At 41.0% G+C, this 14,657-nt stretch overlaps 2 protein-coding genes across 4 annotated transcripts; one reads left to right on the forward strand and one right to left on the reverse strand.

Moving 5' to 3' along the window:
- Window positions 1-642: 642 nt before the first annotated feature.
- Window positions 643-6,517, reverse strand: LOC118781190 (interleukin-17 receptor B). Of its 3 annotated transcripts, none has more exons than XM_036534111.1 (10): window positions 6,439-6,517; window positions 6,305-6,329; window positions 5,744-5,893; window positions 4,414-4,526; window positions 4,205-4,331; window positions 3,951-3,998; window positions 3,524-3,690; window positions 2,999-3,064; window positions 2,185-2,645; window positions 643-1,462 (listed from the first exon to the last, which is right to left on the reverse strand). In XM_036534111.1, the coding sequence occupies exons 9-10, from the start codon at window positions 2,258-2,260 to the stop codon at window positions 759-761; spliced, it is 780 nt and encodes a 259-aa protein (XP_036390004.1). In that variant the 5' UTR covers window positions 2,261-2,645; window positions 2,999-3,064; window positions 3,524-3,690; window positions 3,951-3,998; window positions 4,205-4,331; window positions 4,414-4,526; window positions 5,744-5,893; window positions 6,305-6,329; window positions 6,439-6,517; the 3' UTR covers window positions 643-758. The 3 variants fall into 3 exon arrangements, 2 of the variants coding, with proteins under 2 accessions (XP_036390004.1, XP_036390003.1); XR_005005083.1 differs by having other exon boundaries at window positions 1,411-1,462; window positions 6,439-6,511; XM_036534110.1 differs by lacking the exon at window positions 643-1,462 and having other exon boundaries at window positions 2,015-2,645; window positions 6,439-6,511.
- A 678-nt stretch (window positions 6,518-7,195) lies between these two features.
- Window positions 7,196-13,719, forward strand: chdh (choline dehydrogenase). Its single transcript, XM_036533867.1, has 8 exons — window positions 7,196-7,260; window positions 7,884-8,697; window positions 9,138-9,289; window positions 9,673-9,802; window positions 11,480-11,614; window positions 12,140-12,282; window positions 12,827-12,929; window positions 13,154-13,719. The coding sequence occupies exons 2-8, from the start codon at window positions 7,977-7,979 to the stop codon at window positions 13,570-13,572; spliced, it is 1,803 nt and encodes a 600-aa protein (XP_036389760.1). The 5' UTR covers window positions 7,196-7,260; window positions 7,884-7,976; the 3' UTR covers window positions 13,573-13,719.
- The last annotated feature ends 938 nt before the right edge of the window (window positions 13,720-14,657 follow it).

A 14,657-nucleotide genomic window follows, 5' to 3' on the forward strand; every position in this document is an offset into this window, starting at 1 on the left:
ACTTAATTACATATGAACTGTCCTGTTATTGCATGTGCCTTGTTTCATGTTTGCACATTTCTTATGTGAAGAACTGAAATAATTCAGTCATATTCATGTAATATTTCAGCAAATCCATTATTTCACTAGGAATATATATACATATTTTTCTTTTTTATATAAGTAATCAGAGCTTGCAGACCCTTGTCCTCTGATTCAGCCTCTGGTGGTGAAAGGTCATTACTGTGCCCCTATGACGCAGACAGATGTAAGTAGACCTGTGTATGGGACCAAATGCAGTACCTCTGTCATGAGGAACAATAATACAATGAAATGAGTAAAAAAAATTTTTGGATGATAATCAATAACTAATACTTTACCATAGAAACATACAAACAGACATAAATCCACATTGTTAATGACCTTAATACCAGTATCTTAATAGTAGCAAGAGAAATATTGCTTTCCATAAACATTGTCATTACATTTTAAACAAATGCCTAACAAAAGAATGCTAACAATAACAAAAAGTCTTTTATGATACAATATGATAGTTACTATGGTTATCTGGATTTGAATTTCAAAGGCCTCAGTTTTAATACTGAGATGGTGACTCACAGGTGTCATGGTGATTCAGCACTGCATTAACTTCCAGATAAATTCTTTGAAATCTGGGTGTGCAAAATATTGAACCATGCAAGTCAGAGGAAGTGTGTGATCAATAACAATAATAATGCTACTTTTCACTCAACGGCCCAACATCTCCTTTCGCCTGGCACCTAAAGCTGTGCCGTCACTGCCATCAACGGATCAGCCTCCCCCTTGCAGTCAGACTGAGAATTCTCCCACGCCTCTAGCTCTCGTATGGCAGCTCCTAGCTTTGTGGGTGTGCTGCTGTTCAGCGACCCTGATCCCTCCCAGGCTGTGGGGAAGCAGCAGGCCCCCTGCACAGGAGCGCCGTGGAGGTGTCTGCCGAGTCTCTCCAGGTCCCTCATCAGTGTGAACGACTCGCACGCCGCCAAGGCCACGGGGGGGCACGCCCCGGGAGGCTCCTCCCCCAGGTGCACCGTACAGTACTTCCTGAGGGCGGACAGGCTGTGGGCCTGGCCCCCGATCATGTTGAGGGCCAGGGAGAACACATACTCCGTGGAGGCAGGCACCGCGTGGTCCCTCAGATCCGGGAAGCTGGGAGGTTTGGGTTCGGTCCCCCAGGGCTCCGCCCTCCGCCCACACACCACGACCACCTTATCCGCACTCTCCATCTGTGAGGTCAGCCAGCGCATCGGCCCCTGCTCTGACATCCTGCCCCTCTGCCACACATCTATGGCAACCTGGCAGTGCCAGTGAGACTGCAGGAATTCGGCGAAAGCCATGACAGCCCTCTGGAAGGCTCTGTTTTCGGCAGGGTAGACCACAAGCACAGAAGAAGGTGGGGGGGTTTGAGCGATTTTTCCAAATGGGGAGTGAGCCCCGTAAGATTTGTCTGGAAAATGATGAGTGGGAGAATTCATATTAGCATCATATCTCTGTCATTACAATATTACATATTTTCAAATTACATTGTCGCACAATTACTGGATGAAAATTTGTATATTTTAATTATACTTGTCCTGCTGAATGTACAACAATTAACAATTAGCTAAAATGAACATTTGTGCAGTCTGTTAAGTTATAGTGATATGGCACAAGGGTCCATATCTCATGATGAATGTTAGCATGGCTAGGGGAGTTGCTGGGTATTTGCAAACTCCTAAACAGTGCCAATGTAACTGTTACAGAATAACACAGCCTCAAGTGCCTCATCACTTATTTATTACACAGGGCAGCCTAAATATTCTGACTTTTACTTCCTGGACCTTAAAAACTTGGCTTTACTCAAAACACAATTTGCCTGTCCAGTTAAAATGAATCTGTAAGGTGCAAAGGCAATACTACAGTTTCCTAATTCATCACACAGCATAACTTGCACATGCCATAATGACTGCATTAGTTTACAGGCCAGTAGATCTAATTAATTAATACAGATATTTAAATTTAAATAGCACCATTTTGTTACATTGTAGTATTTTATGATGTTTTAGTGCAGTTTATTCTGAAAATAATTTCTAGTCACGATATGCCATGAATAAAAACAGTGCTGGAAACCTGATTGACCAATCAACAGGCAAGACCACAATTGCCAGTTTTGTAAATGTAGTAACTTACACCAGTAAAGACCAAAGCCTGACATAACCATTACCACTACACAGCCAAGGCAAAATACAAACGCTGTGCCCTGCATCTCGTTGGGTTCTGCTGGAAAACAAGGATATGATTAAAATTGATTTTACAAGTCATAATAAAATAAAGTCAGTCAGTGATTCTCTCCGATTTTGCCAGTCTTAGAATAAAAACTAAGCAGATGAAGTTGAGCTGCATACCACATATACAAGAAATATATGACACTGGAGATATGAGGCATGTGTTTCAGGGCTTGAGAGGGGTATTTCATCTCCTAAAATATGTATTACAGAGAACAGTGAAATCAGCATACAGTATGCCAGGTAAAGGGGGATTCATGCAGACTATGACATTATTTTGTGATACTTCCCTGTTGGGGTGCAGTGCACTTTTGCAGTTCTTGTACGGGCACAATAAGGGTGCCAGCCAGGAAACGTTGGTACAATCTGAAATTTATGGCAAGATTATTGAACAATATTTGTATTGTTCTTTGTGCAAGACTTCCTCTTAATCTCTTTAAATTAGTCTCATATTTCTTTTCCTATAGATATTTCTTCAGATACAATCATGAGCTTTTGAAAAATGCTCCTTTAAAATAATTTAACGTAACCCATAAGAGATCTTACTCATTCTTATTTCACAGCGAATAACCTAACAGCAAGGAAATGTTTGCATATCTGAGTCTGAAACATTTATTCTGAAATGCTGCATAGTACAAGCCAGTGTATGTTCTTTACACACTATAATTAACCAGCTACTGCATATTGTACACAACAATTGTATATAGTGATTGTCTAACCTCAATGTGGAGAAAGTCACATGGCCCTGTGGAATTCAGTGTGGTCATCCATCTGGATTCTCCATCCTGTAGGAAAACGGATATATTCAATTCTGTAACTCAGGCAAAACTCAAATGCAATGCAAATAATTTACACCATGGTTGGAATCCTTTTTACACTTACATTTACGTCATTTGGCAGATTCAGTCTAAGTTTTATTCAGAGTGACTTACAAAGTATGAGAACAAAGTCCTTCTTAAATGAAAAGTTGCAAAAAAAACGGCACCACAAACCACATTCGAGCATGTGTCTGTGCTAAACACAGTCTTGAGATAACAACTATTGTTTCAATATATCCAGCTACACCTGCTATACCATTCCAAGCAGAAAGCTACCACATATCATGTGGTAAGACCACCACATGTAAAATTACATATAACGGGAAATAAGAAATCACAATTAGGCCAATGTCAAAACCATAAAACCAACTAATATAAAAAAAACTTTGATTATCTTTAAAACACAGAGCTTTTCTGATGGCTTACTGTGAAAGTCGTGACTTTACTGATGTATTCACCACCTGTACATTCCAGCTCTGACTTTGATCGGCACAACCTGATGATATACTCTGTTGAGTACTTGCTTGATGTAAAGCTTACTTCTACTTGATTTTTTGAATGGATGCTGGTAACATTTGGATCCCAAAGACATCCTATAAATGTAAACATATTTCAAACGTAAGGATATGCCAGAGAGGGTAACACAATACCAAGCAGTAATCCTGCTGAGTACTGAAAAAAGTAAAGAAAAAAGTAAAACTGAATGATTAAAAACAATGAAATTTCAGGTCATTGAAGTGTTTATACTATAAACAATAAAAGATCACTTCTGAATGGGAAAGAAGAGATTAATGCCACCAAACAGTTTAAAAAGATTAGTATAACGAAGTGGTAAAAAGCGATATAACTTTACCTTTTCTCACACAAGAATCATGATGCATCATTGTTTTATCAGAGCAGCCTGAAAAGAGGAAGTTTACCTTAATACAGAAATGACTGGTCTTTCATAAATAGTACTATGAAATCTACTTAAAACTCTGTATGGTTTGTACAATGCTGCAGTGTTAGTACACCTGATGCACTGGCTACACTTTCTGTCAAGGTTTTCTGAGATTTCTGTAAAGGTATGCAAGATGGTATCTGGGAGTTAGATTCAAAATAACATACCAGGTGTTTGAAATTGTGTATCTTTTGAGCCTGAGTCATCTCCAATCACTGGCATAGGGATGTTGTATCCACTGACATAGTAAGTTTTCTCTGGCTCTGCTTCAACACCCGTGAGATTAAACCACAACTGCAAGACACACATACATGTAGATAAATTAATTCATGGTGCATGTGTGAGCTAATTCAGTGCCAAAAGCTTGATTACACACCTGTTCATAACCAGTGGTGTCAGTTTCATTAAACGGAGGCTGATATTGACATCTGAAAGGGTTTCCATGACCTAGAATGCTGATCCAAGTACCCACAAGATGGTCATTGCTCTCTACAAAGAAAAACATACAGATCAAATTAAGATCTGTCCACTTTCATATCCACTCCTACAAAAGCATTCTATATTCGATGTCATACACGGCCATTATGTTTATTTTAGTACACTGGCAATAAAAAAATCACACACAAAGTGCATACCCATCTAATTTTGCCTGTTTTGTTCTAAACTGCGCAACTCTATAAGCAATATGAGTATTCTCCTCAAATTAAGAGGATTTATATCATATCGCAGCCTAGCCTATACATTTCGACGAATCAGTCAATATAGACTTTTTATCTTAATGGTCAAATCGCACTTTGAAAAAAATGGACCTCCAAAATATAATATATATAACAACTGCAGACAGAACATTTGTTGGGCACGCCACTATTCACGTGTGTGTCCCAGAACTATCTATCTGGAGCCGTTTTCACGTATGAACTCCGGACAAAGTGCGGAGAATCAGGTCCGCAACTTGGCCGGAATTGCCCTTTCACACATGTAGCACGCAACAGGAGATTGTCCGTGACAGACGCATTCACACCTACAGGAAATACTCCGGTTTGGTTTAGGTGAGGGGCGGCGCCTGGGTAGAGCGTAACGGTAAAACTTCATGCAGCCACGACTAAACGTGGGATCTGTCAGCTACTTCATTAGTGTGCATACAAATATCGGTGTACCTTTTACTAGCGCAAAATATGACCCACATTGTAATAAATAGACTCTAGAAATTACCTGTTTGTCCGGCACATTGTTTTTATTTGAATAGCAACTGGTGTTGGAAAGTGTGGAAATAAGAGAGGACGTTCCAATGTAACTTCTATTTTTCCAATGAATTTATTGGAGGAGAATGCAACTCATCACATACTGTAAGGAAAGTAGTTCCTGCTCAGAATGCTATTACTACATAATTCGTTTGCCGGTCCACTTCGCCAGAAGGCTTACAATACATTTGGTGTCTTTGATCGTTTTTCCCACGAGTTTGACTCACCTTGTCTCATTATGAACATTGGCACAGCTACCGTTTTGTACCTGTTGTATGTGCCTTGCCTGTCCGCAGCAGTGTTCATAATTCCACCAGACGGGCTGCTTTTACCTAAGATTCAGTCTGAGTCTCTTACCTTCGTGTCTTTATTAGCTCACTACTGAACACGTCACACGTCACGTATCACCTCTGTCGATTCGTACAGGTCTGAAAACTTAACATTAAAAAAAAATGAATTCCATACGATCTATACTGATGGCCCAGCTGATTGTCAACGCAAGTTTAGGTTGGTCCTCGTGTGTGTCTTCTGGTTCAGCAAGCGAGACGTTGAGCGCCGCAAGGTTTGAGGGTCGTGCGTCAGCCTCGAACATCCATTCTTCGGGCACACTCTCCTCTTTGGATGGACGCATGTTCAGATCAAAACACATCGTTAATCACAATCAGCGTTACAGGTGCACTACAGTGAGAACAATCGCAGTCCCAGCTCTTAGTAAGATCCATAACTGTGTTTTAAAGTCCTGGCGTGAAAACGCGTTGCAGAGTCGCTATATAGTCTATGATAAAATAGAATAGCCTACGCACATTACAATAATACTAAGCGAATACGTCTGGCAGTTTGATAGACAATCAAACTAAACATATATTATTATATTTCATCTGAGGCTTGGGATGAGGCAGATTTATGACAAATTCTTGACTGGAGAGAAAAAAAATCTGGAAAATACCTAAAAGAAATGGATAAATATACTTGTGCGAAGCAGTTACATGTCGCATTTTAAAATACAAGTGTCTCAGTATGTCTCACCCAAACGTTTCTCACAGATAGCCACCTGTAGAAAATGAAATACAACAAATTAATTAAAATAAAATAATAAAAAAAAACCAGCCAAAAACCTATCCTCCAGAACAAGACAGATGATTAAAACAAGAACAACCTACTGTTTGTGGATACGACCCACACGCTGTTACCAGCGTGAACAATGAAATGAACATTAAGATCTTCATGCTACCAACTTTGCTTTCTTACGAGGATGTACGAGGATGTGCAGAATTTAAGGCAGTTGGGCGTGTGTGTGTGTGTGTGTGTGTGTGTGTGTGTGTGTGTGTGTGTGTGCGCGCGCGCGCGTGTGTGGTGCGACCACAAACGTTTTTCACATGGTGGGTGAAATGGGTCATCCAGTCAGGAGCGTAAAAAGTGTACTCTAATCACATAGCGAATACAGAGCAATACATGAGACTCATTTTCTTGAGTCATTTTGACTCAAGAAAATGAGTTAAAATGAGCGTTTCAGTGACTTATACAACGAACGAAATTGTTTCTAGTTGGCTTTCTTCTTGCCTAATCATAACACTGTTTTTGATTTCAAAATATTGATGGTCAAAATGCTAGGACAAATATGTGTTTACATCTCAGGAATAACCAGTTATTTTGTTCCATGAGCTATTCTTCTGGTAGCTCACTGTGTCGTCTATGATTCTCACTTCATGACTTAGGATTCACACTTTCGGAAGACGCAAGTTTGCCAGTGAACTCGAAGTGGACCTCGTCTACTCGGACGCTAAACTGTAATTAATAACCAACAGCTTTTCACCGGGTTCTTCTGTCTGACGTTTGAACACAGTGGCCAGTAGGGTTCTAAGAAACACTATCCCGTTAACTTGTTGATTTACAACAAACTCCGCCCTACTCTGCTATCTAGCTAGCAAGCTAACTGTACAAGACGTAAAATTGGTATTACTTGTGTGTGATCTGTGCTAACGGTAAGTACATAGCCTGTTTACTATAGACGTAGACTACGCTGAAACGTTACTCGATAAATGTTTCATAACTAGTCTGTCATATCTGCAGGTTGAACTGAAGAAGAACTGTTTTTCGGGAATGTTTATTACATTTCATTGCTTAGCACTGCACCACAACTTCATGTTGCAAGAGTCTGAATAATTCTAGTGAACGAAAGAAGACATTTTTATCGTGTTGTATCAGCCTTGCTTGTAAATCTATATATTTTTTTATCCTGATGTAGGTATTGCAAAAAACCGTTAGTCGTGATGTAAGTTTTAAGCAGTTTTTTGCAGAACTCGTTTTCCAAGTTAAAACTGAAACTTGTGGAGGACTGTCTTGAACTCTTCCCGATATCATAAGCTTGCCTCCCACTGTTCCGTGGATGTTTTTCTACACATGCTCCACATATTACGAGTGCTATTTCTCTCGAAATTATATTTTATTATATTTGTATGGTTGCAGAATTGAACATTTTAATCACAAAATATGACTTTTTGATATGTACTCATGTTTTCACAAAATGTAGCTTCATATAAAATATACACACTTGGGTAAAAACCTCTTTAAATACTATTATTTGCATTCCCTTTATATTTGGCAGGTCAGTATTTTTGTTCCCCAAAGCGTGACTTTCTGGGCAGCAGCAACTGGAGATCCCTTGAATGTGAATGACAAGTTAGCTAATTGCACCAACATGCTCTTCACGATACTCGCTAACAGAGTGGGCAGGCTGAACAGAGTGACTGCATGGCAGAAGTTGTCTGCTGCTCTGAATAAGCAAGAATACCCGCACTTTTACGGCACTTCAGTAACACTAAAAAAGAGTCAGTCTTTTAACTATGTCATCGTCGGGGCTGGCTCTGCTGGGTGTGTGCTTGCCAACCGGCTATCGGAGAATGTGGATGACACCGTGCTTCTCCTGGAAGCTGGCCCTAAGGACATGGTTCTGAACAGCATACGTCTGTCATGGAAGATCCACATGCCCGCAGCACTGGTGTACAACCTTTGTGACGACAAGTACAACTGGTTTTATCACACCAGGCCCCAGAAGCACATGGACGGGCGGGTGATGTATTGGCCACGCGGTCGGGTGTGGGGCGGGTCGTCCTCCCTGAACGCCATGGTCTACATCCGAGGCCATGCTGAGGACTACAATCGCTGGCAGCGAGAGGGTGCTGTTGGCTGGGACTACGACCACTGCTTGCCATATTTCAGGAAGGCCCAGACACATGAGCTGGGGGCCAACCGGTACCGAGGAGGGAGCGGGCCACTACATGTGTCACGGGGAAAGACAAACCACCCGCTGCACCGTGCCTTCATTGAGGCAGGTGAGCAGGCCGGGTACCCCTTCACAGATGACATGAACGGCTACCAGCAGGAGGGGCTTGGATGGATGGACATGACCATCCACAAAGGTACATAACCGAGGGTAGTTGGAGTTCTCTGTCTCAGAGGTCAAAATAAAAATTAAAAACAAGGCTTTGTGGCATGTAATAGAGACTCTGAAACCTGTGTCCTCAAACTGTGACTTAATCACAAGACACAAAGAGGGCATTCCATTGCTCAAGGACTAACGAGGACCCAGAATTTTAAAGCCCAAACAACTGAGAGCCAATTTGCTACAAATATGAGCAGTGCTACCAGGACATCCCTGTCACAGTATAAAGACTCTTGACTTTAAGGTACATCCTTTCAGATGGCCTCCTGAAGTTAGTGTGAGTGGCAGTCTGTCATATCCTTCCTTCATAGTCCTTGCTGTTGTACACATTTTGCCAGTGTGAGGGTTGATAACATTGTCAACTCTCTCTGTCAAAGTGCACTGTAACTAAAGAGCTTGTCTTCTTTGCCCCTTCAGGTAAGAGATGGAGCACTGCCAGCGCCTACCTGCGCCCCGCTATGTCCAGGCCCAACCTGAAGACAGAGGTCCGCTGCTTGACCACTAAGGTCCTGTTTGAGGGGACTAAAGCCGTGGGAGTGGAGTACATACAGAACGGAGAGAAGAAGAAGGTACGGAAGGGGATTTGATCAGATGGGATCATTCCAACAGAGTTTAGATCAGTTTAAAAGCATTGATGGCATTCATCCAAAATGATTTGGGTGCACAGATTCATGGAATTCTGATTGCTGTTGGTCATTTTCCTTTAAAGAGCATACACTGCTGTATTGTTGGAAATGATAATAATCTCCACAGAGTCCATATCAAAAGGAAGTTTGTACCTGATGCAGTTGTTTCTCCTTCTTTTATTTTCTCCATTTTACCATTATCTATTCTCTTTGGTGGCAGTGCCATGGTGGCAAGTTGGAGCCTGTTTTTGTCTTCATCTAAATTCTAATTGCTGCAGAGCTGGTAATAGACAGATTAAGCTGATGGTGATGTCCCTGCTGTGCAGGTGTACGCAGTCAAAGAGGTCATACTTAGTGGCGGTGCCATCAACTCACCACAGTTACTGATGCTCTCTGGGATCGGAAATGGAGACGACCTCAAAAAACTGGACATACCCGTGGTGTCACATCTCCCAGGTCCCTCTTCTTTTCTTTGTCCCTCTCTCAATGCATACCGTTTCTCCTTTAACTCTTGTTTCATTGTATTTCTTAAATCCATCGTTACAGGGATAGATTTCAGTAGTCAGGGAAGGCTTACTCTGCATGAATTTAAAAACTGCTGAATTTAAAAACTAGACTGCTTTTGACCTTGACACCCTTTGATTTTTTTGTTTAAAAAAGTTTGCATAGGTAAGAAATGGTTAGAGGTGATTTAGACAGGAAATGTGGATTTCCAACAGAAATCATGACACTGATTTTGTACATAGAATCAGTGCTGATTCATTCAGGCCCTCTGCTCTTTCCAGAGACTGACACTGTCAGTGTAGTACTGATTGCTCTACAACTATCAAAAATATATACACACATACACACACACAGTATATATAGTCAGTGCTAGTGACAAAGTTTGACTCAAGGGTGGGACAATGCTCTTGTTCCCTTGAGCAGTCCACCTCACCTGAGTAGCTTCAATACACATTCAATAATATAAACATGTTATAATAGTTTAATTGTTTTCTCAGCGGTTTGAATTACTAAGTATTGAGTTGTCATACTGCCAAAGGACCTTTGAGGCCATTAGCAGTTCTATGAACAGTGATTGTAAACCTTCGATCAGTGAGCTGTCTTAAGGACATGGAGGCCTATCAAGCCACATAAGAGAAGATAAAAATTTCATGAGTAATCCAAAGTCATATAGAAGAGAAGATGAACTTAATGCTGCTTAGTTTTTATTATTGTTGGCCATTGTCTGTGCAGAATTGGGCTGTGTGTGATATAAATACTAAATCTTTTTACAGCAGTACATTACCCCATGAGTCTGAGAGGTGATTGGGCAAAGGTTATGAGGTGATTTAACCTGTCGAATGTGAAGCCTGGTGAAAATCAACAGGGAAAGATAAAAAGGAGCCAATATGCCTTATGTTTACAAAATGCCTATGGCTTTGTGCCATCAGTGTGTTTGAGGCTAGACTAAGCCAAATCAAAGTGAAGTCAGGGTTATGCAAGGGTACATTCTCAGGACACATTTGTCCCTTTTTAATTATTTTCAGTACAGTAAAGGCTGTTCTAGTGAGGGATATGAACCAGGCTTTAGAAAGGACAGAGTAGGGGTACCCAGACAAGGTGAATGAAATTCTCTGTTCCACCTCCATGCCACTGTGACTCTTTTTTCACCCTACAAATCCCACTGTGCACTGCAGGTGCACTACGCTGAAGTGGGTGCTAATTAGGCATTTATGCACTGACATCATCCAAGCAACTCACAAGCGTTCAGTGAGTGAAAGGGTGGAGAGGGCAGTGAGGGAAGCCATCAGGTTGGAGCTGTCCGAATGACCCATTCATATCCCTGGTGGAACTAAGCCAGTGGGCTCCCAGGACGCTGTGGGCTCCCTGCCATTGTCACCAGATGCCACAGCCAGTTTTGAACCTGGGTGCTAGGGCTCAGCCACCACCCAGGCCAAGCGCCTTGTAGGCAGAGAAACTTAGGTTAGGCTGTTTTACCCCAGTTGAAGGAGGTTTATGGAAGAAAACTTGTATCCCTTCTGATTTTTTATGCCATTCAGTGTTTTGGTGGAGTTGTCCTGTATGTATGTCTTTGCCCCCTGCTGAGTGTTTAAAGCCTGACTCATACTAAGGCTCTGACTGTTTGTGTAGGGGTGGGCAGTAATCTTCAGGATCACCTCGAGCTCTATGTACAGCAAGAGTGCACTCAGCCTATCACTCTCTACAAAGCCCAGCAACCTTTCCACATGATCAAGATCGGCCTGGAATGGCTTCTCAAATACACAGGTACTGTAGTATTCCAGATTCATGTGAAATACATAGGTACCGCAGTGGTTCAGTTCAAGAAAATAACACAGCTACTGTCGTGTTCCAAGTTCAGTTAGAATACACAGGTACTGAGGTACTCCTGGTTCATGTGAATACACAGTTACTGTAGTGTTTCAGGTTCATTAAAACCTCAGCTACCATAGTGTTCTAAGTTCAGGTAAAATACAGAGACACTACAGTATAGCAGGTAGTATCTCTGCCATGAAACCATGATCAGTAATACAAGCTCAAAAAAAAAACACGAAGCACTCACCCATATGCTAATGGTATAGGAACCAAAAACTCTGGCTGTGACCAACAAATTGCTGTGCTCATTAACAGGACTGTTGTTACACATATTGTATGATAATATTGTGATTTTTTTTCCTCATTAAAGTATGTATTTTCTGTTGTTTTTCTTAAAATAATTTTTGGGGAATTGTTGCAGACTGTTTTGAAATTAACCCTGTCACGTCTTTGTGTTTTTTTTTTTTTTTTTTCAAGGATATGGTGCCACCGCACACTTGGAGAGCGGGGGTTTCATTCGGAGTTGCCCAGGGGTCACTCACCCAGACATCCAGTTTCACTTTTTGCCTTCCCAGGTCATAGATCATGGGCGGGTCAACCCAAAAATAGAAGCCTACCAAGTGAGTAAGACCACAGACACATGCAGTTGAAGCACATACACAGGAAGCCAGAGCACTCTGATGTACAGCTCTAATACCACTTCATTTCTGACTCAGTTTTCCTAAGTCCAAGGGAAGAAGCACGCTCTCGTCGTGAGCTGTAATGTGTACCTTAACATGAATTCTTGGAATATGCCTGAATAGTGTTTGTAATTACACACTTGTTCCCTGGAAATTTAAAAATTACATCTCAGATACAGTATGTATGCAAGAAACCCTCAGAGTGCTTTCCTTCGTATTTTACACTTAACTTGTATAGGAGATTGGACCAGTGTCTTATAAAAACATTATAAAATGTTTCAGAAAAACACTCAGTCTTATAAAAATATTCAGTCCTCTCCACAATTCAGGGGTTCATTCCTGAGTCAGAGCTTTCCTTCAGTTGAACAGGTATCATTTATAAGCATCACATATACATATATGTATACATTTTAAATCAATTTAGATAAATTGCTATCATAAAAAAATGCATGTCGATATATTATATGTAAATGTTGTGTTCTAGGTTCATGTTGGACCAATGAGAAGCACCAGTACAGGATGGTTAAAACTCCAGAGTAAAAATCCCCAGGAACACCCAATCATTGAGCCCAACTACTTGTCCACAGGTAAAGTCTTCCCTGTCCATCTGTTCTGTGGTAAGGGCTTTCCCACCCATCTGTCCACAGCTAACCTCTGTCCAAACTACCAGTTTATACTATCAGGGGAAAAAGTCCAGAATATGGAATGCGGATCTGTGCATTGTAGACTCCTGGTTTATCATTGTTGCACTGTGGACTGTCTTGGTGCATTGGCATGGATGTGCATTGACAGGACTGCGTTCTGGTTTCAGATATGGATGTGTGGGAGTTTAGGCAATGCGTGAAACTCTCAAGGGAAATCTTTGCCCAGAGGGCATTTGATGAGTTCCGAGGCCGGGAAGTGCAGCCCGGGAGCCATGTCCAGTCAGACAAGGAGATCGATGCCTTTGTGAGACAGAAGGCAGACAGCGCATACCACCCATCCTGCACGTGCAAGATGGGCCAGCCCTCAGACCCCATGGCAGTGGTGGACCCAGAGACTCGGGTTCTAGGGGTAGAGAACCTGCGTGTGGTGGATGCCTCCATCATGCCCAGCGTGGTGAGTGGGAATCTGAATGCCCCCACTATCATGATGGCGGAGAAGGCTGCCGACATCATCAAGGGCCTCCCTCCTCTACGGGACCACAATGTCCCAGTGTACCAGCCTCCAACCCTGGAGACTCAGCGATGAGACCCAGCACAGGCCACCCACTTTGGAAACCTCTGAACTCTAAGACCAACCTATGACCTCTACAGATCTTAACAGGCTGTCCTTCTTGGGGATTCAGGGATCTGTAGACATGCCACAAAAGGAGAAAAGGGATCAACTAAACTAATAACAATCACTACATTTTGTCAGACGTATTACTACAACTTTGAATGGTATTGTTTTTCTTGAAGTAAAACCAGAATTTGTATTTGATCAAACATCTTCAGTACTCAGTACATATTGAGTACTTTTTGTTTTACAAATCAGAAATGTTTTATATGACAAATCTAAGCAATTGTTAAAAGTAAAGACTTAAATTAGCATTTTTTAGGATATGAATGATATTTAACCTTAGATTTTATGTCTGTGCCCACACTATGAAACCTTTAGTATTGTGGGTTAGGGATTTTTTTTAAATGAAGAAAATTATCCAATTGTGCACTTTAAAGGTCTCTTTGAAGTACAGATAGTATTAACAGTGAAAGGGGAAAAATTTACCTCAATTAGAGTATCATCCATGTTGCATTTCAGAAGCAGATACCAGCTATATTAGCACAGTATTAAAGTGTGTGCACTACAGTCTTACCACCATGTACTTAGGATGCTGAAGGCTTTATTTTTTAAGCTGCATCCTAACCTCTGTATCCACGTACATGGTTCAGATATGGTTCAGAGAGCAATTGGTGGTTATGAATATAATTAGGTATACAAAGAATTTTATAAACTATATGGACCATGTTGAATTTGTGGTTCAGTGTGTTGTTTATTCATTAATAATATTCAGTAACCATTAGAAAATAAATTTTCAGTTTTCATATTGATTCCTGGCAAAAAGTAAACGAAAAAACATACATACAAAAAAGTTGAACATTGTTTAAAAAATCTAGAGGGAATTAATGATTTGCTACTAAGAGAAATTGTGTTTACTGAATAAAAACATTAAAGGGTGTAGATCAGGAGTTTCAAGTAGAATAAATTACCACAGGTCCTTGTTTTCATATTTCTTACATATTTTACATTTTTGTCCATATATCTGAATACATCCTGGATAATAATATTAACAAATA

Source organism: Megalops cyprinoides, chromosome 7 (assembly GCF_013368585.1).
Source record: "Megalops cyprinoides isolate fMegCyp1 chromosome 7, fMegCyp1.pri, whole genome shotgun sequence".
Classification (NCBI taxonomy): Eukaryota; Metazoa; Chordata; class Actinopteri; order Elopiformes; family Megalopidae; genus Megalops; species Megalops cyprinoides.

Excerpts from the sequence above, each read along its gene's own strand:
- LOC118781190 (XM_036534110.1), bottom strand. The coding sequence starts at position 6,504 with ATGAAGATCTTAATGTTCATTTCATTGTTCACGCTGGTAACAGCGTGT. Across the intron at positions 4,332-4,413 it reads ACACCACTGGTTATGAACAG|TTGTGGTTTAATCTCACGGG; the intron begins GTGTGTAATCAA and ends TGTGTCTTGCAG. Across the intron at positions 2,646-2,998 it reads GTGACTTTCTCCACATTGAG|ATTGTACCAACGTTTCCTGG; the intron begins GTTAGACAATCA and ends CATAAATTTCAG.
- chdh (XM_036533867.1), top strand. The coding sequence starts at position 7,977 with ATGCTCTTCACGATACTCGCTAACAGAGTGGGCAGGCTGAACAGAGTG. Across the intron at positions 11,615-12,139 it reads ATGGCTTCTCAAATACACAG|GATATGGTGCCACCGCACAC; the intron begins GTACTGTAGTAT and ends TTTTTTTTCAAG. Across the intron at positions 12,930-13,153 it reads GCCCAACTACTTGTCCACAG|ATATGGATGTGTGGGAGTTT; the intron begins GTAAAGTCTTCC and ends TTCTGGTTTCAG.